At 40.1% G+C, this 25,107-nt stretch overlaps 1 protein-coding gene across 2 annotated transcripts in view; it reads left to right on the top strand.

Annotated features, from left to right (window-relative positions):
• Positions 1-25,107, top strand: part of COL21A1 (collagen type XXI alpha 1 chain) — a 111,508-nt gene that overhangs the window by 12,095 nt on the left and 74,306 nt on the right. Inside the window, exons 3-9 of one of the 2 annotated variants that reach the window (XM_029074220.2) lie at positions 1,914-2,082; positions 2,179-2,395; positions 3,681-3,854; positions 4,295-4,372; positions 7,029-7,037; positions 7,465-7,548; positions 11,660-11,722. In XM_029074220.2, the coding sequence (XP_028930053.1) occupies positions 1,914-2,082; positions 2,179-2,395; positions 3,681-3,854; positions 4,295-4,372; positions 7,029-7,037; positions 7,465-7,548; positions 11,660-11,722 (794 nt within the window). Of the gene's footprint in view, positions 1-1,913; positions 2,083-2,178; positions 2,396-3,680; positions 3,855-4,292; positions 4,373-7,028; positions 7,038-7,464; positions 7,549-11,659; positions 11,723-25,107 lie in introns of those variants that run through there. The other variant, XM_029074226.2, reaches the window with a different exon arrangement.

Below are 25,107 nucleotides of genomic sequence, written 5' to 3'. Positions count from 1 at the left end.
GAGAATGTAGCTGCAGTAGGGTAACCCTAGCTGCCAAGGGAGAATGAATGTTCATTCATTCATTAAATTGTATTTATGGAGTGCTTACTGAGTGCAAAAGCACTGTACTAAGTGCTTGGGAGAGTACAACACCAAACAGATATATTATCCACAATAAACTCACAGTCTAGAGGGGGAGACAGACATTAACATACATAAATCACAGATATATATGTGTGTGTGCTGGGGGGATGGGAGGGAGATTGAAGGGAGCAAGTCAGGAAGGTGCAGAAGGGAGTGGGGGAAAATAAAAGGAGGGCTTAGTTAGGGAAGGCTTCTTGGTGGAGAAAATGCCTTCATTAAGGCTTTGAAGGGGGGGTAGAGAAATTAACATGAGGAGGAAGGGCATTCCAGGCCACAGATAGGATGTGAGTGAGAGGTTGGTGGTGAGATAGACAAGATTGAGGTACAGTGAGAAGATTAATATTAGATGAACAAGTGTGTGGGCTGAGTTGTAGTAGGTGAGTAGCTAGGTGAGCTAGGAGGGTGACAAGGTGATTGAGTGCTTTACAGTCAAGGGTGAGGAGTTTTTCTTTGATGTTCTAAAGATGGAGTAATTCCAGTCTAACAGAATTTTAGGAAACAAAAACAGTGAAAATAGTGTCCTGGCACCATAGTGTTTGGGAAAGCAATTGCCAGTGAATCTAATGTGAATGAATTAGTGGTTTCATGGGTGTTTTAGCCACATCCTCATATACCTTTCATATGTTTGTATATAAATGCACCTAAGTTCTTCATAAAGGGAATTCTCATGTCAGCAGTGTCAGCAATATACGCTTATCAGTGAAGCACCTTACAGTGCTCCTCCCTTGTGGATTTGGATTAAGCAGAAATAACCCTGACTGGACCATGCTGGGAAGAATCACTTCACCTGCAGTTCAAATCTTGGGAGCTCCAGTTAGGTGGAGGGACCTTGTCTGAATTAATCTACATGTGTTAACATTTAAGTGCTTAGTAAATATTTTATTTTTGAATTAATAATGCATTCCTTTGACTAATAATGTGAACATGATCATAATGTATTCCCTTTTCCCCAAAGTTAATTTATTATTCAGGAAGATTTTCATTCAATAATAGTAATGGTATTTATTAAGCACCTACTGAATGCACTTTACTACATCAAGCACTTTAAATTATTGTCTATCCAGTACTAATATAAAAGGCTGGGGGAAAACAAACTCCTAAAATTTGCTCTCAACTTTAAGTACCAACTATGTGCAGATTCAAAAAATCTTTGTCTTTTCTGGACAAGCAGTGTGACCTTGTGGAAAGGGCATAGATGGGAGTCAGAGGACCTAAATTCTAAGTACTTTACCACTTGCTTTCCGTGTGATCTTGCGCAAGTCACTTAACTACTCTATTCCTCAGTTTCCTCATCTGCAAAATGGGGATTCAATACCTGTTCCTTTTTAGTCTTGAGCCATGTGGGACATGATTATCTTGCACCAACTCCAATGCTTAGTAAAATCCTTGGTGCATGATAAGAACTTAACAATTATCAGGATTGTTATTATCATCATTATTATTATTACTCATCATTTTACTAGAGAACCTGCAGCATATTTATGCTTGAAAATTACTTCACATGAGTGATTAACATGAATAAATTGTAAGTTCCATATACTTTTATGATCATCAAAGAAAAGGGATCGTAAAATATACTTGGCAGAAATGGTATCACTGAAATATAGCTTATGCATTTTTTTGTCTTTTTCCAAAAAGCTAACATTTTTGAGGGCTTGATTTCAAAAATCCTTGCCATCCCCATGCTGTCTTCCTGAACTTCATAAATATGATAGAAATGCATTTGGAAGTGTATTAAACTTTCACAAGTGGAATATCTAAATTTATCCCTGTCCCTTATTGCTTTGTAGAGTCTGTATGTCCAACAAGAATCCCAGTGGCAGCCCGTGATGAAAAGGGATTTGATATTCTTTTAGGATTAGGTGTGAGGAAAAAGGTTAAAAAACAAATTCAGGTTTCACCAACTAAGACAAAAGCTTATGAAGTAACATCAGAGTTTGATTTATCAGAAGCTACAAGGTATGAAATGTGTGCATTTTGAATTTTCCCTTTCACATTTAGATGTCTGTATTTTGATATTTGTGAATCTAACATTATATGTGGTTCTTTTTCTAGCAATGTTTTTCCTGAAGGTCTCCCTCCATCGTATGTATTTGTCTCCACTCAGAGGTTTAAGGTCAAGAAAAGGTGGGATTTGTGGAGAATTTTAACTATTGATGGGAGACCACAGATAGCAGTTACCATAAATGGAGAAGATAAAACTTTATTGTTTACTACTACCAGCATAATAAATGGAACACAGGTCGTCACCTTTACTGATCCAAGGGTTAAGGTAAAGACAATCTTCCTGTTCTTCTGGAATATTTATTGAAAGATAATTATTTGTGAGGTTCTTAACTTTTATTGGGTAGAGTTGATTTATGTCCTTTGAAACATGCCACTGGAGAGTATTTTAAATATCTGTGGTAGAGTATTGATGTTTCCTATTGGGAATTTTCAACAATTTTTAGAAGCTAACCCTTCACTTCCAAGGATTTATCTGATATGCCCTCCCTTTCTCTTCTCTTGTTCCCCCTCCCACACACACAGCACCTCCACTTACCTTCAAAATCAAACATAGGAGCTTGAGTGGATAGGTGACAAGACAAAAATGAATCTTACTGGGACCCAGAACTTTGAATCACTGAACAAGGTGGTCTCTTTAATTACCTGTTCTCATTATATGCCATCATTATCTGTCAGGAAGTATGTCTTAGTTTTCCTTGTCCCTTAAGTGCACAGTAAGTGCTTGGTAAGTACTGTTAATGATATTATTAATGGTAATGGCTATATCCTTGGCAGTGCTCTGGAGTAGTCACCAGAGCATATTTGTATCATTGGTTCAAACCTTATACTTTAGATCTTCTTGCCACAAAGAAACATGAACTTTAAATCCATGGCAAATGAATTATACATATGTTTCCAAAATATCCTGCATTTTGTGATTAGCAAAACGTTTAGAATGAGGTGTAGAGAAAATAGTTTAAAACTGAAGTTGAGTGGTAATGTCTTCTAGAAAAACCTAAGGTCAGAACTTGGGTACTTCTTTTCTGGACTTTAGCATTCAATGAAATTAATCCTATGACCCCATCAGATGGTGGAGTATGGTGATTTGTCAGGGCAGGGTGGATAACTGGGAAACCTCCAAGGCAGGAGATTCAGTGGATGCAGAGGTAACTGTTTGGGATTAATGAAGGGGAGAAAGGAAGGAGAGAATAATGGCTGAAGAGAGCCAGTCCAAAGGAGCTTGGGTAGGAGGGTGGCTGTGCACACTGGACTGGGGAGTCTGGAACTGCTGGACATTCATTGGCCCTCATGCCACTTCTCCCTCTGGCTTCTCAGAGTAGATCACTCCACAAACCTTGGCAGAAAGGGTGTTGATTGGAAAGGAACTCTTGACACATCCATTGGAATTTTTGATAATTAACCAATATTCAAAATTATACTTCCACTGTTACACTTGCTAAGTACCAGTTCCCATTAGAAACTCCATTTTGTAGACTTGATATAAATATATATTTCAATCATATTCTTTTATTGGGCATGATCAGTGTATTTCAAAAACTTTTTTATTGTAGACACTTTTTGATGGAGGCTGGCATCAAATTCGGCTATTAGTCACAGAAGATGATGTAACTTTGCACATTGATGATCAACCAATTGAAAGCAAGTTACTCCATCCAGTTTTGGGTATATACATCAGTGGGCAAACACAAATAGGAAAGTACTTTGGGAAAGAGGAAACTGTCCAGGTAAATCCGTGATATTCCACTATGTTGTTTACATATTTAACTTGCATTTGGTTCTGCAGAGGAGTTAAATTTGATATATCTAACAGTTTGTTTTTTTTTTTTTGAAAACTTTCAGCTATGTTTTTGGCACAAAGATGTCAAGCAAATATCCTTGCCTTGATTCACACAAATGAATACGTACAGCTTTCACTTTATATGACAAAGTAGTTCTCAGTAAAATCAACTGAGTGTGTGTACGGCAGTGCTATTAAAATCGTTATATTATGATTTAAAGCTTATTCAATTCAATTTAAAATTTATTTACATTTTTAAAATTAAATTATTTAAATTATTTAAAAAGGCTCATCATGTAGGGTGATAGTTGTCTAGCGTTCTAGCCAAAACATGTTATGAGAATACATATTATAACAGAACTAAATGTACTATATTCTGTATTATAGTTTGATGTCCAAAAATTGAGAATCTATTGTGACCCAGAACAGAACAACCGAGAAACAGCTTGTGAAATTCCTGGATTTGTGAGTATCACAGGCCTATTTTTGAGCATTGTTTGAGATTTTTCAGGCAATAATCTGAAGCCAGAAAGTAGTGAACAGAGGTCAATGTATTTGGTTTTAACTTTTTTGCTGAGCTAGAGGGAAGAAAAGTCATGCATACTTTAAAACCTAAACCATAATTAAATGGATTCAAACTAGTATGATCTTCTAGTTGTACTTTGGCAAGGGATGTAGAACTGTAGAATTTTATCTTATACCTTTTAAAATAGTGAAAACTTTTCCAAGTCTACTACCAACAAGACAAGTGAGTCTTGGTGGTGAGTCTAGGAATGTAGAACTTCATATAGTTTCAATGGGCAAATCGAGATTGGATATTTTGGGCTGGAACTGCCTTCAGATATCCTGACCAGGAGGACATATATATTCACCAGGACTTGTTGTATCCTGTATTTTTATTTTCTGCTGGGCTTCTAGCCACCAGGTCCCATAGCTTGGAAGCACTGCCTGACTTCTCACAGATCTGGAAGGAAACACAGTGGTCCTGGAGAAAATTTGGGCACCAGGGGTGCCCGTATCGAGAGATGCTTTAGGTTTTGAGTGAATTTGGTGTAATTCCACACAATGGTGCATGTGAGCTATTTGTGCTGTGCTAGGTGCTGGATGTAATGCATGTGACTTCATCATGTTCACTATTTTCAAATGTTGTTAGTGGTTACTTTAACAGCTCACTTGTGTGTTGCATGGGCCAAGTGACTACTGTTAGGAAGTGGATGGAGTAGGGGGAATGTACCAAGCAAAGACAAGTCAATTATCCCTCACCACAGGATTTAGATATCCTAGATGATTTTGTCTACCAGGTAAATAACTCTGTGAATCCCATGATGTGGTTGTGCTTAATCACTGTGATTTAGTGAAATGTAATCAGAGGAGGCTGTAGTAGACAATGGAGTGAAGATTTGTTCAACTAAAATGTAATTTTTAGAATTTCTAGTTTGAAAAATAAAAGTCAAATTTTTTGTAGGAGATACATCAAAGTTGTATATGAGTTGAAAACCAGTAAAGTTTGTTCTTGAGTCAAGAACTGAAGTGACACCAGCAACATAGTGTGATAAAAATGAGTTAATCAATTTTTCTTATACTCTCAGAATGCCTTATTTTCTAAATTTAACTAACCTCTATTCTAGCAGTTTTTGGTTTTTTTTTTGCCAAAATATAAATAAAATTGTTCTAGGAAGTCTTTCTGGGAATGCACTAAATTCTCCTTACATGTGCTAGATGCAGAATTTTCTTTGTTAGGTTTATCATGTTTATGGAGACTGATTTGTCACTCTATAGCTTTTTGTTTTTATCCTCACTTTTATCAAAACCACAGTGTTGGCATGAGGGACCAGAATGTATATTATATAGCTGTGATTGTTTTCAACTTGGAAAGTGGACTACACATGATTAAACCTTTTTTTTTTTTGAGGTTTATGCATACAGAAGTTGTGTGTCCCTCCTGAAATAGGAGAGACTGCAGTGGAAAATGACTATTTCCATGCCATCCTGGTTGGTGATGGTAATAATAATGATGGCATTTGTTAAACGCTTACTATGTGACAAGTACCATACTAAGCAGAAGCAGCGTGGCTCAGTGGGAAGATCATGGGCTTGGGAGTCAGAGGTCATGAGTTTGAATCCCGGCTCTGCCACTTGTCAGCTGTGTAACTGTGGTCAAGTCACTTAACTTCTCTGTGCCTCAGTTACCTCATCTGTAAAATTGGGGATTAACTGTGAGCCTCACATGGGACAACCTGATTACCCTGTATCTACCCCAGTGCTTAGAACAGTGCTCGGCACATCGTAAGTGCTTCACAAATATATTATTATTACAAGCAAAGTAGGTTGGACACAGTCCCTGTCCCAAATGGGGCTCCCAGTCTCAATCCCTATTTTACAGATGAGGTAACTGAAGCACAGAGAAATGAAGTTATTTACCCAAGGTCACACAGCACACACATGGCAGAGCTGGGATTAGATCCTATGACCTTCTGACTCCCAGGCCCATGCTCTATCCACTACGCCATGCTGCTTCTCAGCATGGTGCCATAACCCAAATCAAGGAAGACTGGATTTTGCCAAAATATTAAGAAGATACAGTGAAAGCCTAAAGTATAGGAGTAAAACTACATTGCCCTCCTAAAGTTCAGTAGAAGATCCAAGTAAAGATACCTCCTTATCCTTTTTTTTTATTTTTTTAAATGGCATTCGTTAAGCCTTGGGCATTACCAAGTACCTTTTTTTTTCTATACACTGGTAATCACTGTCAATCCTATGACTGTCAAAAGAAACTTATATAATGAATCAGGGTATTATATTGCATAGTGATTCATTGAAAAGGAAGTGATGGAGATCAGACATTTTGGTTACTTTCCTTTTATTGTCATCCTTCCTATTGTCATTATTCTTCTTACCTATTTTGCCTAATTGTTTTAAGACTGTCTCAAAATCAATTTCCTAAATGTCCTAAATTTATTTAATAGAAATACATCAACCATTGTCTCTTCTAGCAATTTTTTTGCAAATATGGAGAACTAAAGTACTTTGAATTAAATTAGGAAGGTGAAGTTAGATTTAAGTTTCATTCACTAGATTCGTCCCCAACATAATTAAATATGTAAATTTGTTTGTCTTTCAGAATGGAGAGGTAGGCTTGAATGAAGATTTTTACCCACACTCAACTTAAGGTAGTATTTAAACTTACGTTGTAAATGCCCTTCCATTAACTGTAAGTAGAACAGGTATTAACACAGCACTTATGTGTAAAGTGTTGGGGAAAATATAATATAATTGGATCACAGTCCTTGTACAAAAGCCAGGAATCACATATTTTTGTTCTATGATATCATGAATAGTCTTGCGTGGGTTAATTATAATTTTTCTTTACTAAATTGGCTAAATTCTCAAAATAGCCTTGACATTTCTTTTTCAAATTTCAGTTACATTAACCTGATTTCAGTCACTGAGGGTGTTTTAATGGTCCAGTAATCATGGCAGAGCAATGCAAAGGCTGTGGCCATAGTTGACTGGGCTCCCTTGGTATGATGTGCACTTGTATTGGTTGGTTTTCACAGTGCCTCAATGGCCCCAGTGATGTCGGTTCTACTCCATTGCCTTGTGTATGTCCACCAGGAAAACCAGGACTACAAGGCCCAAAAGTAAGTATCTGTGGAATCAACTTTAAAAATAACTGGCTTGACTTTTTTTTTTTCATCTGAATGTCTGGTTTACACATTTTGAGCTTATTTTGATAGTGAATAGCTAGTTCTCCTATTAGTTGGGGAGTTGTGTATGTGGAGACACTTTCATTTTATTTTCCTCTCCTGATACTGTGAGCATACACAAAGTCACTTCTGCCCGTAGCATGGTAGTCTCTATCTAAACAGGCTTCTGTACTGAGTGAATGGGTCTCAGTGAAAACATGCCTTTTCATTTTTAAAACATTCATGGAACATTGTACCTAGCATTCATTCATTCACTCAATAGTATTTATTGAGCGCTTACTATGTGCAGAGCACTGTACTAAGCGCTTGGAATGTACAAATCGGTAACAGATAGAGACAGTCCCTGTCCTTTGACGGGCTTACAGTCTAATCGGGGGACACAGACAGACAAGAACAATAGCAATAACAATAGCACTGATCTAAATGCTGAGGTAACTAAAAAATAATCTGATTGGACACTGTCCCTTATCCCACATGAGGGGACCAAGTATATTTAGGCATAGGTAAAGGAAAAACAATTTTTGGTTAGCAACACATTTGTAAGAAAAAATGCAATAGAAGAAGCATGCTAGATAATTTTATCGTTGTCAATTTGCTCATAATGCTAAATTCTGTATGAGTTAATATATATTAACCATTTGAAAACTAAAGTTTTCTTTCTTCTGATGGATCATTGCAGCCTCACCATAATTGGAATCTATCTAGCGGTTATTCACATATACCATTTGGACTTTTCTACAGCTTTTGTGGATACTCTACATAGCTTCTTACCAGGATATAATTCATGATGATCTTATTAGAGTATCACATTCCTTGGCTTTCATTAAGATTCAGAATATAATAATATGTTACAAATTGCCCGAATGTGGCTAAACCCATTCATTCAGTATTTAGGAGTGCTGCAGAGGAATCCCAGCTGAAGTTGTGATTACAGTAGCATTTAACTTTAAGTTTAGCTTTTGATTGGATTAGAAAATAAATTTATGTAACTTTCTTAGCTGGTAAAATGAATTCAGACATGCAGGGTAGTACTGGTAGTATTTTGTTTTTACTACATGAAGAAGTTGACTGCAGGTAGGCTTGATTAAATTGATGTTCATTGGCTTTCAAAATCCTGTTGATTGGCATTGCTTTATCCTACTCAATTCATAGGAATTAATAGTAACACTGTACAGTTTGGTAAATTAATATAATATTTAATGGTATTTGTTAAATGCTTACTATGTGCCAGACACTGAACTAAGTGCTGGGGTAGGTACAAGCTAATCAGGTTGAACACAATCTAAGTCCCTCATGGGCTCACAGTATTAATCCCCATTTCACAGATGGGGTAATTGAGGCACAGAGAATTTAAGTGACTTTCCCAAGAGCACACAACAGTCAAGTGGCAGAATTAGAACCCAGGCCCCCTGACTCACTGGCCCAGATTCTACATACTAGGCCATGCTGGTTCTTAAGTAATTCCTTATAAATTACCCCAAATAAGTACATAAGTACACTTTTTGGGTGCCATAGCATTATAATATATCACATCTCCAAGTTAGTGCATATAACTACTCCATTCCTTTGGATTTAAGTCAGTGGTATTTTTTGAGCGTCTAATCTGTGCAGAGCACTTAATTCAGTGCTTGAAAGTACAAGATAATTGAGTTGGTAGACATGACTCCTGCTCACGAGGAGCTGGGATTAAAAGAAAAAGGAGCTGTTCATCTGAAATTTATTTTAAATAATTGCTTCATGACTGGATATAATTAACAAAGTAGTTATTGTCTCCACATAATAGATAAAGTGCATTCATTCATAAAAGGTAATTATCTCCTCAGATGTTGGCTGACCTTTTAATCGAATCAATAGAAATCCCTCTGGGCTTTATAATTAGACATTCCTTGGACGGCTATGTGCACAAAAGTGAAATTGGGTTTGCAAAATTTCTGGGGACAGTAGAAACAGCATGGTATAGTGGATAGAGCACGGGTCTGGGAGTCAGAAGGTCATGGGTTTTAATTCTGGCTTGGCCACTTGTCTGCTGTGTGGCCTTGGGCAAATCACTTCAGTTCTCTGGGTCTCAGTTACCTCATCTGCAGAATGGGGATTGAGACTAATAGCCCCACCACGTGCAATAGGGACTGTGTCCAAACCAATTTGCTTGTATCCACCTCAGAGTTTAGTACAGTGCATGACACACGGTGTGTACTTAACAAAACCATTATTATTATTATTATTATTATTATAAACTGGACTCTATAGAAGATTATAAAAGAATGAATGTCTTTCTAAAATTTTGCTAGTGATAGGTTGTGTGCGCTTATGCTTGTGTGCACTTGTGCTTGTGTGCACTTGTGCTTGTGCATATGGGGGGGAAGCATTAGTTCTGCAGACATTTTGCAAATTCTCCCTTTGTAGGAAAACAGTCTATAAATGTTATGGACATTATCACAGCAATAAAAACAATATTCCTATTTTCTGGGCTTTTTATCAGCCTTTAGAACCCCAAGAGATCTTTGCAAATGATCTTTGTCTGTGGTTTCTAATTCTGAAGATTAGGGTTGCTAATCTACTCTGTCTCCTCCTCTGAGACAAATGTAAATCCAACTTTCTTTTACCATCACCATACCAAAGCATACGTGGCTCAGTGGAAAGAGCACGGGCTTTGGAGTCAGAGGTCATGGGTTTGAATCCCGGCTCGGCCACTTGTCAGCTGTGTGACTGTGGGCCAGTCACAACTTCTCTGTGCCTCAGTTACCTCATCTGTAAAATGGGAATTAACTGTGACCCTCACGTGGGACAACCTGATTACCCTGTATCTACCCTAGTGCTTAGAACAGTGCTCTGCACATAGTAAGCACTTAACAAATACCAACATTATTATTAATATTACTAACCATCAGGACTTCCTGGAGTTTCTCAGATGTTTACAGCTGTTGCTTCCTTATTTACAGGAATTCTTTCTGAGGCTGAATTTGCAAATGTAATTATTCTTTGCTTAGTCCTAAAAGGGAGGTAAAAAGGGCCTCTAAGATTTGGTTTACAGTTCACATTCACTCAGGTCCCTTGTGATGAACCTGACCCTGTTCTTTTTCCTGTAATAGTTCATGAAGGTCTTTTTCCAGTAGAAGTCTGTTACAGCAAATCAAATGTAGCCAGTCACCTGAAATGGCAAGAAAGGCTCTTCACATTTGTCCAAGGGAAAGATAGAATGATTTCTTCCCAAAATGTATGAATAATGCCCAAATATAGTTACTTGTTTAGTCTCATTGAATTTGGCTCAGTCATGGCTGTTTCAAACACTGTGTGCAAACTGATAGGCTAAGCAGGTGAGCTTCAGTTGATTTCATCAAGGTATTTCAAGCAAAGATTTCATTAAAGGTTCCTGGAAGTAGGTGGTATTTAAAGAATTAAAGCAAAAAGAGAAGGTGTGTGTGTGTGTGTGTGTGTGTGTGCGCTTTCTCCAGAGCCTCTTCATTTCCTTATTTGGTGAATGGTAATGTTTTGCTCTTTATGAGCTGGATAGAGTACCTCGATCACTGTTATTTTAGTGTCACTTTTAATCAAATGTATGAAAGTGATGGGGAAGCATGGGGAAGATTGTATAGGTGCAGAACACTGTATTAAGCACTTGGGGAGAGTTCCCTGCCCACAATGGACTTACAGTCTAGAGGAAGAGACAGATATTAATATAAATAAATAATTTATAAAAAATTTAAAGCATTGAGGGTGGGTGAATATCAAATGCCTAAAGGTCACAGATCCAAGTGCACAGATTTAGGAAAGGGAGCTGGGAAGGGCTTAAATGGGGAAGGCCTCTAGGACGTGTGGGGAGAATTGTGCTCTGGCATATTTAGAGGAAGAGGGGGTTCCCAGCTTAGGGAGAGGATGTGAAAAAATCTGGAATGGTTCAAAAATTTGTGTCACTTTTTGTTATGCAATGATATTCTTTGAAGTCTTTGAATTTATAAGGGTAAAAATTAATCAATCGGTGACTTGCTTCTAGTTAATACCACATGTGGCATGCTCTATGGAACTGATGGAAAACTTTTTCTTTCAGGGAGATCCTGGGCAGCCTGGAAACCATGGCTATCCGGGACAACCTGGTCCAGATGGTAAGCCTGTGAGTACTGAAAGCTTAGTCATATATAGTATTGTATTTGCAAAATCAGAATTTTGGCTTGAGTTTTCTATTGCAAAATAATGTGGATTTTAGACACATTTCTAAGTTCAGAGCTAAATGACAATAGAAATATTTGGTATAGGGATTTCCCTGTCATTTGCTGAACTGTTTCATGGAGATTAATCTTTTCTGTCTTTTGTTTTCAGAGATGATGTTATTGATGATCAGATCCACTAGATGCTTAGTGCATAGTGGAAAGTGCTAGAGGTAGCCTCCAGGTGATACCAAGCCCTTCGGCCTTTACATTATCATGTAAGCTATAGTCTCACAATGTAAACTAAGAAGGAAGATACCACCTGCTTCCTTCCTGGTGCTCCAGGCCCAATCAGTGGCACCTTAATAATTATAATAATAATGGTCTATGTTAAGTGCTTACTATGTGTCAGGCACTGTTCTAAACGCTGGGGTAGATACAAGATCGTTGGGTTGGACACAGTCCCTGTCCAACACAGGGCTCACAGTCTTAATCCCCATTTTACAGATGAGGGAATTGAGGCCCAGAGAAGTTAAGTGACTTGCCTAAGGTTACATAGACAAATGCAGAGCCTGGATTAGAACCCATGACCTTCTGACTCTTCCCAGGCCTGTGCTCTCTCCACTAGGCCTTGCTGCTTCTACACACCTTCAGGGCTTTGTGAATCAGAACTGAGTCCTAAATTGGGGACTTGTAGCAGTCCCAGAGGATATGAGCCAAGATGTGGGAAAGATTTCTAGACAGGCACAATAGTTCAATTGTAGGGACACTGAAAGATGGTGGGGCAGATTTTGAAGTTGGGTGGGTGTCAGATTTCTGTCTCCCCACACTCTAAGAATGGACTCTGAACTCTTGGGTTACCCAAATGACTGAGGTTTTTTGGAGCTCATCATTCAGCCCAGGCCCTAATAGGACTATGGGATAATTATACCTACCCTGCTCGTGCAAGCACCCCATTTGGGCCACAAGTATCTCTTGGTCTCGGTAAGATTGTGGGGTGACTAAGTGCATAGGGGTGTACAAGAAATGCAAAGCACATGTCATCTACCATCAGAGATTTCTCAGTCTATCTAAAGTGACTATCTTCTAGCAAATTTAATGCCAATTGGAGTATTTGTTTACTGTAGGGATAAGGATGGAGCTTTTATTGAGGCAGGGAGAGGGTAGGATAAGCAAACTGAGAATGAATGGGGCAGTTGTCGGAAAGGGAGAATCAGTAGAGATGGATAAATTAGCAGTCAATCAATGATATTTACTGAGCACTTACTGTCGGCAGAGCAATGTACTAAGCGTTTGGGATAGGAGAGTGTAACAGATTTGGTAGAAACATTCCTACCCACAATAAATTTAGGGTGAAAAATATAAGATGAAGGCATTTCCCAGCAGGAACAATTTATGAACTTCCTTTCTTTAGACTTCCAGACTGAGTGCAGAGAGCAATTTTAAATGCTAGAAGCTTGCTTAGTGCCACTCTCACTCTTCTGTCCCTGCCAGTCGTGTTCCCCCTGGGGCAATGGGGTCAGTGAGCCAGTAGATATGAATTGTGTGTGTAATTGTCACCCATGCTGGCCAGCTACAGATGGGACTGGGATTAGGACTCCTGATTTCCTGAAGAGTGCATTTCTACTGGATCAAAGCAGGCTGTTGAAGACAGCACAAGCATAGTGACACACAGGGCCAGTGGTCATGGGACAGATCCTAACATAATGATACTTCTAACCTATGCTCTGAAGTTGTTTGGCATAATTGGAAATTTCTAGGTTTCCACCCTGTTGGAAACCCTTAGGAAGCAAAATGTGGAAATATTAAAGGAGATTACAAATACCTGTTAAATCGAGGTCATTGGTGGTAAATGTGGGACAGACTCATCTGTCTCTCTTCTCTCTCTCTCTCTTACATTTTCCTTTGATCAGTGCTACTGCTTTATGCTGAGATCCAGTCTCTGCCATTGGTACTCTTATAACTCCAACTGAATAGAAATTCCTGTCAGCCAGGTGGCAAGATGGAGTTCTGAGACTTGTGTCCATCTTATGTATTATGTGACAGATGGTAACATGAATTTGAAAACTGAATACACCCAGGCTGCTTGAACTGGATTATCTAATACTTTGGATATTTGCTGCCACTTTATTTCAAAAATAGTATGAGGTCTGTTTCCTCTCTGGGACAGTTCTCCAATCCAGATGATTTCAGTGAAATCCTACCTGGATCTGAGGTTAATCCAGATTATTTTTTTTGTTATTGTTGGCAATTAAATTACTATCTGCATATGCTGCAGTATTCTATTAAAATACCATACTGCAAATCCAGTAAAAAGCACATGAGCATTTGTAGTCATGACTAGTTCCTAATCCATTTGAGTCAGTTCATGTTGAAGCTGATACCCAGCAATATGGATCAGCATTCTGTGAAGATGCAGTTTATGTCACCACACCAGGAAAATGTATTTGTAATGATAGTTTTTAGGTGGTTACTTTTGTGATAGTTTTAAATTAATTTTGCCCTCTGGTAGGGGTTCTGTTATATTTAAATCCATATAAATATATATAATAAACTGACTGTCTTCCAAAGATGCCATATATGAAATAAAATCCACCGTAGAACATAACCCCATAATGAAACTTCAGTTAATAAAATAAAGATCAATCTCACAACTTGCCATTGAAGTCACTAATAAGGAGTTGTGATTGTATCCACTAGAAGGTTAGCTTCTTGTGCTCAGGAAACCTGTCTATCAACTATTGCATTGTACTGGCCAGGCGCTTAGTACAATGCTCTGAACACAATAAGTGCTCAATAAATACCATTGACTGCAAGCATGTTTTTCATTTTTATACACTTATCAGTTAGATTCCTAGGGAATCCAGAGATTCTGTCCTCATTCTTTTGGAATCTTTGTACTTACACATTTTATCACAAACACATTCTGTAACGGTCTGGAGCATAACATGATGTACTTCCAAATTTTTAAATGAAATGTCCTTAGAAAAGTGGTTGATGTGATTCTGCCTCCATTTTTCTGATTGATTTTAACATTTCTTTTTGTTGATTTCCTTGATTTTGTTTCTTCAAATTCAAAATTCTCATTAAAATCTCATTTATCCCTATATTTAAGGAATTGAAGTAATTCATCATAAGTTTCCTGAATAATTTCACAAACTAGGCCTGGGCTAGGTCAGTCAACCAGTAGTTTGCTGAAAACAGTGGTACATGGATATTCAGACATCTGAGCATGATGGTGTGGTTGGGGTGGGGACAGGGGGATGAGAGGAGAATTTGGGAAGGGGAGAAAGGGAGAAGAGAGCCTCAGTTGCTCAGCTGTCGAGACAGACATGCATCCAGAATTGTTAAGACAGGAGAGGAGGCCGTAGAAGTCACCAAGGAAATCAAAGGGAGGAGAGCTCCATGAGTATCCAAGAAAGGTATGTGGGTTGTGGGAGACTATTCAGAACAAGGGGATTAAAACCTAGTTGGGAATAAAAAGCTAAGCAAACTTGGAAGCAACAGAGAGAGAAACTGAGGTTTTAAATTTTCATATCTTTGTTGATTTCAGCTAGTTAGGTCTTGTGTATATCATTCACTTGGCATATCATGCACTTGGAAGCATGTGTGTGTGAATTCCAAGGTTGTGGGGCCAGTCTGCTGCCCCGGGGCTGTTCTTGGGTATGCTCCAAGCAGGCCTAGTAACCCGTTCCCACTTACAAAGTTTATTCCAGTCCCAATCTCTATATGATCCAGAGGGTTCTCTGAAGGTCCAGAAAATTCTAGAGTTTTCTGAAGTACTGAACCACTGAGAGAGAAATGGGTTAATCAAATTAAAATCAGATTGCCCGCAGTCTGTTCTGCTTCATCACTGCTTTGACATCCCAGAGACTTTATGAGCAACTAACTCATGTCAGGTTTCCCTCAATATATCAATAATGATATGTACTGAACACTTACTGTGTGTAGCTTACTGTACTAAACACTTTGAAAAATACAACAGAATTGATAGACATGATCCTTGCTCACAAGGAGCTTATGGTTTAGAGGCAAGTCTACAGTCTAGGGGAAATGGCAGAGTGAAGGATATGTACATAAGTGCTGTGGGGCTGAGGATCAGGTAAATATCAAGTGTTTAAGGGCTACAAATATGAATGCATAGTTGACTCAAGGGGCAGGGAGCTTAGGGAAGGAGAATATGGGATTTAAAGACTCCTCTGAGGGTGGGGAGAGTGGTGATCTGTTGTATATTGAGAGAGGGAGTTCCAAGACAGAGGAAAGATGTGGGCAAAGCGTTGATGATGGAATAGTTGAGATTTGATGCATAGAGAATAGGTTAGTGTTAGAGGAACAAAGAATATGAATTGGATAATAGTTAAGTGAGGTAAGATGGGGAGAGTGTATTGAATGCTTTAAAACCAAGAGTAAGCGTCTGTTTGATATGGAGGTGGATGAGCAACCATTGCAGGTTTTTGAGGAGTGGGGAGATGTGTACTAAACCATTTTTAGAATAATGATTTAGGCAGCAGTGTGAAATTTGGACTGGAGAGGGGATAGGCAGGAGCAGGGAGGTCAGTGAGACTGATAAGCCAAAAGAGCGTGGCTCAGTGGAAAGAGCACGGGCTTTGGAGTCAGAGGTCATGGGTTCGAATCCCGGCTAGGCCACTTGTCAGCTGTGTGACTTTGGGCAAGTCACTTCACTTCTCGGTGCCTCAGTTACCTCATCTGTAAAATGGGGATTATGATTGTGAGCCCCAAGTGGGACAACCTGATTCCCCTGTGTCTACCCCAGCGCCTAGAACAGTGCTCAGCACATAGTAAGCGCTTAACAAATACCAACATTATGATAACAGTAGTCAAGCTAGGATATGATCAGTGCTTGGGTCATTGTGGTAGTTTGGCTGGAGAGAAAGTGTTAATTCTAGAGATAAGGTAAAATGAAGAGGATTTGGTGACAGATCAAATATCTGAGTTGAATGAGTGAGATGTATTGAAGATAACACCGAGATTGCAGGCATATGAGACAGAAGGGTGGTATTGTCTTCTATGATAGGAAAGTCAAGTCCTAACTAGGTCTAGAGGCATTCCAAGATCTCCTGGATAAAGCGAGTCCCAGAAATACTTACTATCCATGGACTCCATAGGGACCCAGCAGGCTCAAGACCTAGGCAAGAATCCAAGGAGAATTAACAGTGTGTATCATGCAGTCTGCTATGCTTCTGATTGGATGTGCAGTGATCCTCAGGGCTCTCCAAATGGTTTGCATTTTGCTGGCATGAAAAATTCTATGCTGTTTTCCTCTTGCATGAAAGGAGGGCACACAGTGATTTGCAAATTTACAATCATCAGGTTGAGGGGGGTAATTACTTAGGCCTTATTTTGTATTGGAAGGATGAGACAGTGAAACCTAGAGAGCAACTAAAAGATACCTGAATGTTACTAAACACTTCAAATGGATGCAATTTACATTACAGTTATTGCTTGACAGCTCTTTGTATCACCCACAACCAAAAGGAGGGGTAGAATTCCACTGTGTATTAACTTAGCCATCCAGAAGTGGACCTCTTCAATTTAGATTTTTTACCCGGGATGAGGATTTTTTTTTTTTTTTTTTTTTTAGCTCAAGAGATGGAAGGATGGGTGGCCAGAAGAGAGGGGAGAGAATGAGCCAGACAGCTGGGGATCATTAGCAGAAATACAGGGCCAACAGAGTGAGTGGGAAGGTATGGGTGGAACCTCTGGTCGTGCTTTTGAAGCCATCTGGACGGGGAAACTTGGATAAAAATAATTTAAGGGAACTCTGCTTTGTTTGGATTTGTTTTTTCAAGATCCCTCTCAAACTACCTGAACCTTTTTCAGTTATAACCAGGACAAACAAGCTTGAACATTGAATACAAAAGAATTCTGCTTAAATCACTGCTAATTTCCTAAAAGAAAATGTCCACAACCAAAACCAAAGCACTTTTTCAGCTGCAGTTAACTTTTTCATGCAACTTTTATATCAGCTAAACAGTTCCTATCATCAGAGGACCCAAGTGTATAAACTCTTTTAGTAAGTCAGTTCACAACAGTGAAGAAAATAACCTATTTTACTTTAAACTACAGGATGCTTCTGAGACCAGGTAATAAGAATCAAAGAACATATCAATGAATCATTTGATTTACCAAAGCCCAAAATGGAAAGGCAAAAATGGGATTGAGCTAATTTTGCAGACTTGCATTCAGGCTTTTAAATGGCAGAAGGGTAAGTTTTGTTGGTGCCATGAAATGCACACTTGTCCTAGAGAGATGCTATGACTATGATAGGTTCTTTTTATTGTTTGAGGAGGCATGTCCCTTTTAAATGGATTAACTCTCAAATTCTGTCCCCAAGGAACCCAGTATTATCGACTTTTTACCTCCGCTTGGCTCCCTTCTTCCACTTCCTGTGTAGGAGTTAGAGCTTGAGCTTGTGGTAGGCAAGTAGGCAGGAAGTAAGCTCTTTTCAAGTTGCTTGGCGGTTTTACTGGGGGCCAGAAACAAAGGTCAGGACATTGAATTGCATCCTGAACCTAGTTAACTGCCAGTTCCCATCAGGAGATATGCTGCTGAGTATGCACTCTTGTAGTGATTTTCTCTGAAAATAATAATTGTGGTATTTGTTAATCACTTAGTATTTGCCAAGCACTGTACTAAGCACTAGGTTAGATGCAAGATAATCAGGTTCATATTCTAAGAAGGAGGAAGAATCGGTATTGAATCCCTATTTTGCATTCATTCATTTGTATTTATAGAACACTTAGTGTGTGCAGAGCACTGTACTATGTGCTTGGAAGAGCACAAGATAACAGCAAACAGACTTATTTCTTGCCCACAAAGAGCTTAGAGTCTAGGGGGAACTAGGGCACAGAGAAGTTAAGTGACTTGTCCTAGGTCACACAGCAGACAAGTGTCAGAGCTGGAATTAGAACCCAGGTCCTTTGACTCTCAGGCCTGTACTCTTCCCTCTAGACCATGCTGGTTCTGTATTACAGCAGTTCTCGAGAAAACATATATCTTTACACACATGTTTGTATTGATGATGGACTAATAGGTCCATCCCACAAGATTGTACTTCATTCAATCATACTTATTGAATATGTACTGTGCGCAAACCACTTAACTGCCTTGGAAAATATGGGAGTCTAAGTTTCTCTAAATACTTAAGGGAAAGATAGTATACTATCTCCTTAAGTAAACCCTTCCAGGAAGTCCTTCTGTTTCCTGGTGCAGTTTATGCTTTTTGTTCTTTCTTCCTGGAACTAGAGAATACCTGGTCACTCTGTTATTTCTTGATGAATTGTTCCTCTTTTTTGATCCATGCTGGTTTTCAGGACCCTTGTGAAACTTTCTAGAGAATCATCATCATTATTAAATAGCTGTACTTGATAAACTTCTCGAAATATGGTACTGCTTTTAATTCCACAGTATTTAAGTAGGAATACTAATTTTATTTGGGCATGTTTCCTCAGATCCTAGCACCCAGTTTAATACAGACTAGAGAATGACCAAGAGTGTGTGTGCGTGTAATATTTTAAAGGTTTATGAAAGCATAACCTCAAACAATGTGGTTTGGAAGAGAATTGCAGGAAGAAACATTGACTGGTAATCAACCTGGCAAGGAGCAATCAGGAATGAATGAGATAACTTTTCTTGAACAAGGCTTTGGTCAGATCACAAATCATGGTGGCAAATAGACTCGAAAAAAGTGCCAAAAGATGTAAGTGTTAGCTGGTGCTGCGAAGTGGAATGCAGTGTTAACTTGAGTGCAGTGCGGAAGGGAAGGAGATTGAATAGTCTTTGGACTATATGCCCACACACTAATGGTAATTTACCATTAGCAACAATATTTTCAATTGTGTGTGTGTGTGTGTGCACGTGTGCACCCCCATAAATTTTTATTAGGGCTGACCATGGATCCTCTTGGGACCCTGAAGGTGAGCAGTAGATAGGAAGCATGATAGGGCCCTATAAAATAGGAGGCTAGTTCTTAGGAACAATGAGACACCTTTCAGTTATATTCAGCACTGTTAGTCACTCAAAGGTATTCATTGAGCAGTTATTATGTGCAGAGCACTGTACTACGTACTTAGAGAGTACAAGACAATAGAGTTGGCAGACATGTTCCTTCCCATAAGGAGTTAGTCTGGAGGGGGAGACAGATTTAATATAAATGATAATTTATAATATATGAATTAAAGATATGTATGAATATGCTGTGGGGTAGAGGCTGAGCCGAATATCAAATGCCCAAAGGCCATAGATCCAAATGCACAGACGATGCTGAAGGAAGAGGGAGTTGAGGAAAACAGGCACCCAACTGAAACTCGGAAGGTCTCTTGGAGACCTTAATCTGGGAAGGTCTCTTGGAAGTATGACATATATAATGCATTGCAGGTGGGGAGTGTGGTAATCTGGTAGATATGGAGTGAGAGGGAGTTCCAGGTCAAGGGGAAAATGTGTGAAAGGGGTTGGCGTTGAGATAGACTAAATCACGGCACAGTGCGTAAGCCAGTGCTAGAGAAGCAGAGTGTGTGGGCTGGGCTGGAGGTAGGAAGGAGTGAGATGATTGAGTGCTTTAAAGCCAGTGGCAAGGGGTCTCTTTTGTTGCAGAGGTGGATGGGCAACTGTTGGAGGTCCTTGAGGAGTGGGGAGACTGAACATCCTTTTTTTAATGAAAAATCGTCTGTGAAAGCAAAGTATGGACTGGAGTGGGGAGAGGCAGGAGGCAGGGTGGTCAACAAGGGGATAGATGCAATAGCCAAGTTAGGACAGGATAAGAGCTTGTATCAGCACAATAGCAGTTTGCTAAAATCCACTTTTTCCTCTCCATGCAATGTTGTGAATATAGAGCTGAGAGGATTTGGTGACAAATTTAATATGTGGGTTGATTGAGAGACGTGTCTAGGATAACACCAAGGTGATGGGCTTGTTATTCATTCAGTAGTATTTATTGAGCTCTTACTATGTGCAGAGCACTGTACTAAGTGCTTGGAATGTACAAATCGGTAACAGATACAGTCCCTGCGCTTTGACAGGCTTACAGTCTAACTGGGGGAGACAGACGGACAAGAACAATGACAATAAATAGAGTCAAGGAGAAGAACATCTCATTAAAACAATAGCAAATAAATAGAATCAAGGTGATGTACATCTCATTAACAAAATAGGGTAATGAAGATATATACAGTTGAGCGGATGAGTACAGTGCTGAGGGGATAGGACGGGAGAGGGGGAGGAGCAGAGGGAAAGGAGGGAGAAGAGGGTTAGCTGGGGAGAGGTGAGGGGGGGTAAAGGGAGCAGAGGGAAAAGGGGAGCTCAGTCTGGGAAGGCCTGCAGATAAGTAGGATAGTGGTATTGTTTACAGTGATGGGAAAAGCAGAGGGAGAACAGGGTTTGGGTGGGAAGAGAAAAGTTCAGTTTGGATATGTTAAGTTTCAGGAGTTGGGAGGATATTCCAGTAGAGATGTCCTGACCGCAAAGAAGGAGGAAATGCGAGACTGCAGAGTGGGTGTAGATGGAAAATTATAAGGGGACCCAGAACTGAACCTTGAGGAGCCCCCCACTATCAGAGGAAGAGCCCGAGAAAGAGGCTGAGAAGGGGGAGTCAGAGAAATAGGAAAACCAAGAGAGGACATTGTCAGTGAAACTAAATTTCAAGTCCAAGAGGGTAGTACACAGTGTCAAAGGGAGCTGAGAGGTCTACGAAGTAGAAGCCATCACAAAGTCAATGTTTACCTTAGAGAAGTCTGTTTCTGTGTAGTGAAAGGGGCAGAAGCCAAATTAGAGAGAATTAAGGAGAGAATTGGAGGAGAGGAAGTAGCAACAATAGGTTTAAACAACTTAGGAAGCTTGGAGAAAGATGGTAGGAAGAAGATGGGGGCAATAACTAGAAGAAATTGTGGGGTCGAAGGAAGGTTTGGGTTTTTTTTAGGATAGGGGATACGTTACATGTTTGAAAGCAGTAGGGAAGAAGCCTTTGGAAAATTAATGGTTGAGAAGGGAAGAAGGAGGCTGACAAGGGAGGGGGTGAGTGGTTGTTTCTTTTTTTTTTAATATGAAGGATTGGATTCAGAAGCAAAGGTGAAGGGGAGTAGATTTAGAAAGGAGGTGATAGATTTCTTTTTGATTTAAGGAATGGAATATAGGGAGAATCAAAGAGGGGAGAATTGGAGAGGAGCAGGGAGATTTTAGGGAGATCACGCCATACGGTTTAAATTTTGTTGATAATAACAATTATGGTACTTGTTAAGTGCTCACTATGTGCCAAGCACTGTTCTAAGTGCTGGAATAGATACAGGTTGATCAGGTCACACACAGTCCCTGTCCCACATGGGGCTCCCATCGCCATTTTCCATGAGGCCCAGATAAGTGAAGTGTCTTGACCAAGGTCAGACAACAGACATGTGGCAGATCCAGGATTAGAATCCAGGTTCTTCTGACCCCCAGACCCATGCTGTATTCACTAAGCCACACTGCTTGTATGTTGCCAAGCTAGGGGAAAGGAATGGCTGGGAGACAGGAGATGTGAGCAAGAAGTTAAATGTCTGGAACAGCTGGCTGAGGCAGTGGGCATGGATGTGAATTAGGAAGAAGTGCCATTCAGAAGACAACGTCACTGTCAAGACATTCATTAAGAGTGTTCAGTTCCAGCAAACCTCACTTAAGAGCCACGGAAAACTTGGGGCTAAGTCACAGAATTTAATAATTGGGAAACTGACTTGTGAGATCAATCAATGAATAGAATTCATGACCACCTATTGTGTACAGAGCAACATATAAAACACTTGACATATTGTGGTAGATGAAGAAGACATGGTTTCTGCCTACAAGGAGCTTATGATATAGCAAAGGAGGCATACAAAAGAAATAATTTACAAATTAAGTAAAAATCACTCAATTGTTACAGTAAGACAGTATGGACAAAAGTTCAATAAGTAAATAAGAAAATCCTAAGTGCTTAGTACTGTGCTCTGCACACAGTAAGAACTCAATAGATACAATTGGTCAATTCAGTAAAGAAACTATGTGAACAAAGTATAAGCTCCTGGAAATGCTTTGAAGCACCCTATATGATTCTTTGCCCACATGGACATTCTAGGATTTATTGATAAACTCATTATCTGAAAGATGCAGGAGATATTGACTTCAGTATTCACATACTAAGGGAGGAATTTTTTGACTTTTATTCATTCATTCAATAGTATCTATTGAGCGCTTACTATGTGCAGAGCACTGTATTAAGTGCTTGGAATGTACAATTTGGCAACAGATAGAGACAATCCCTGCCCATTGATGGGCTTACAGTCTAATCAGGGGAGACAGACATAAAAATAATAGCAATAAGTAGAATCAAGGGGATGTACATGTCATTAACAAAATAAATAGGGTAGTAAAAATATATACAAATGAGCAGAAGAGTACAGTGCTGAGGGGAGGAGGAAAGGAGGGGGGAGGAGCAGAGGGAAAGGGGGCAAAAGGAGGCTTAGCTGAGGGGAGGTGAAGGGAGGGGCAGAGAGGGCAAAGGGAAAAGGGTAAGCTCAGTCTGGGAAGGCATCTTGGAGGAGGTGAGCTCTCAATAGGGCTTTGAAGAGGGGAAGAGAGTTTGGCGGAGGTGAGGAAGGAGGGCGTTCCAGGACAGCGGGAGGACGTGGCCCAGGGGTTGACAGCAGGATAGGCGAGAACGGGGGATGGTGAGGAGGTGGGCAGCAGAGGAGCGGAGCCTACTGGGTGGGCAGTAGAAAGAGAGAAGGGAGGAGAGGTAGGAGGGGGCAAGGTGATGCAGAGCCTTGAAGCCTAGAGTGAGGAGTTTTTGTTTCATGCGGAGGTTGATAGGCAACCACTGGAGGCTTTTAAGAAGGGGAGTGACATGCCCAGAGCGTTTCTGCAGGAAGATGAGTCGGGCAGCGGAATGAAAGATAGACTGGAGCGGGGAGAGACAGGAGGAAGGGAGATCAGAGAGAAGGCTGATATAATAATCCAGCCGGGATATTATGAGAGCCTGTACCAGTAAGATAGCCGTTTGGGTGGAGAGGAAAGGGCGGATCTTGGAAGTATTATAAAGGTGAGACCAGCAGGTCTTGGTGACGGAATGGATGTGTGGGGTGAATGAGAGAGCCAAGTCAAGGATGACACCAAGGTTGCGGGCTTTAGAGACAGGGAGGATGGTCGTACCATCCACAGTGATAGGGAAGTCAGGAAGAGGACAGGGCTTGGGAGGGAAGATAAGGAGCTCAGTTTTGGACATGTTCAGTTTTAGGTGGCGGGCGGACATCCAGGTAGAGATGTCCTGGAGGCAGGAGGAAATACGAGCCTGAAGGGAGGGGGAGAGGACAGGGGCAGAGATGTAGATTTGTGTGCCATCTGCATAGAGATGATAGTTGAAGCCGTGAGAGCGAATGAGTTCACCAAGGGAGTGAATGTAGATGGAGAACAGAAGAGGGCCAAGAACTGACCCTTGAGGAACTCCTACCGTTAGAGGATGGGAGGGGGAGGAGGAGCCTGTGAAGGAAATCGAGAATGAACGGCCAGAAAGATAGGAAAACCAGGAGAGGACGGAGTCCGTGAAGCCAAGGTGAGATAAGGTGTGGAGGAGAAGGGGATGGTCTACAGTGTCAAAGGCAGCTGAGAGGTCAAGGAGAATTAAGATAGAGTGGTGTTCACACTATGATAGGCTGCCAAGGGAAAGTACAGAATCTTGGGAGAACTGGAGAGGAGCATGGGAGATTTTAATGAGATAATGCCTGAGGGTTTCAATTTTGATATGAGGTATGTGACCAGGTCATTGGAGAATCAGAGAATTACCATGGCCTAGTCGATAGAGCTAGGCCTGGGGATCAAAAGGATTAGGATACCATTCTAATCCTGGCTCTGCCACTTGTCTGCTGTGTGACTTTGGGCAAATCACTTAACTTCTCTGTGCTACAAGAATTTCACCTGTAAAATGAGGATTCAATACCTATTGTCCCTCCTACTTAAAACTGTGAGCCCCTGGGTGGGACAGGGACTGTGTTCTGACCTAGTTAATTTGTACCTACTCCACCTCTTAGAATTGTGTTTAAAAACATAGTAAGCCCTTAACATACCATAAATTGTAATTGTAAGACTGTGAACCTATGTGGGACGGGAACCGTGTCCATCCATTGAAGTACAGTGCCTGGTACATAGTAAGTGCTTAACCAATACCCTCCCCCACCCCCCAAAAAAAACTCTTTTGAGGTCTTAAAATTGTGTCAGATCTTGACTGGTATTAGAGTGCCTCCTTTTAGTATCATTAATTAACTCTTTCAAAGTCTGTGTCATCAGGAATAGACATAGCAGAATTTCTGGAGAGATCAAAACTTCTGTTTTG

This window comes from Ornithorhynchus anatinus, chromosome 1, assembly GCF_004115215.2.
Source record: "Ornithorhynchus anatinus isolate Pmale09 chromosome 1, mOrnAna1.pri.v4, whole genome shotgun sequence".
Lineage (NCBI taxonomy): Eukaryota > Metazoa > Chordata > Mammalia > Monotremata > Ornithorhynchidae > Ornithorhynchus > Ornithorhynchus anatinus.
This window is presented reverse-complemented; position numbering and strand designations above follow the sequence as displayed.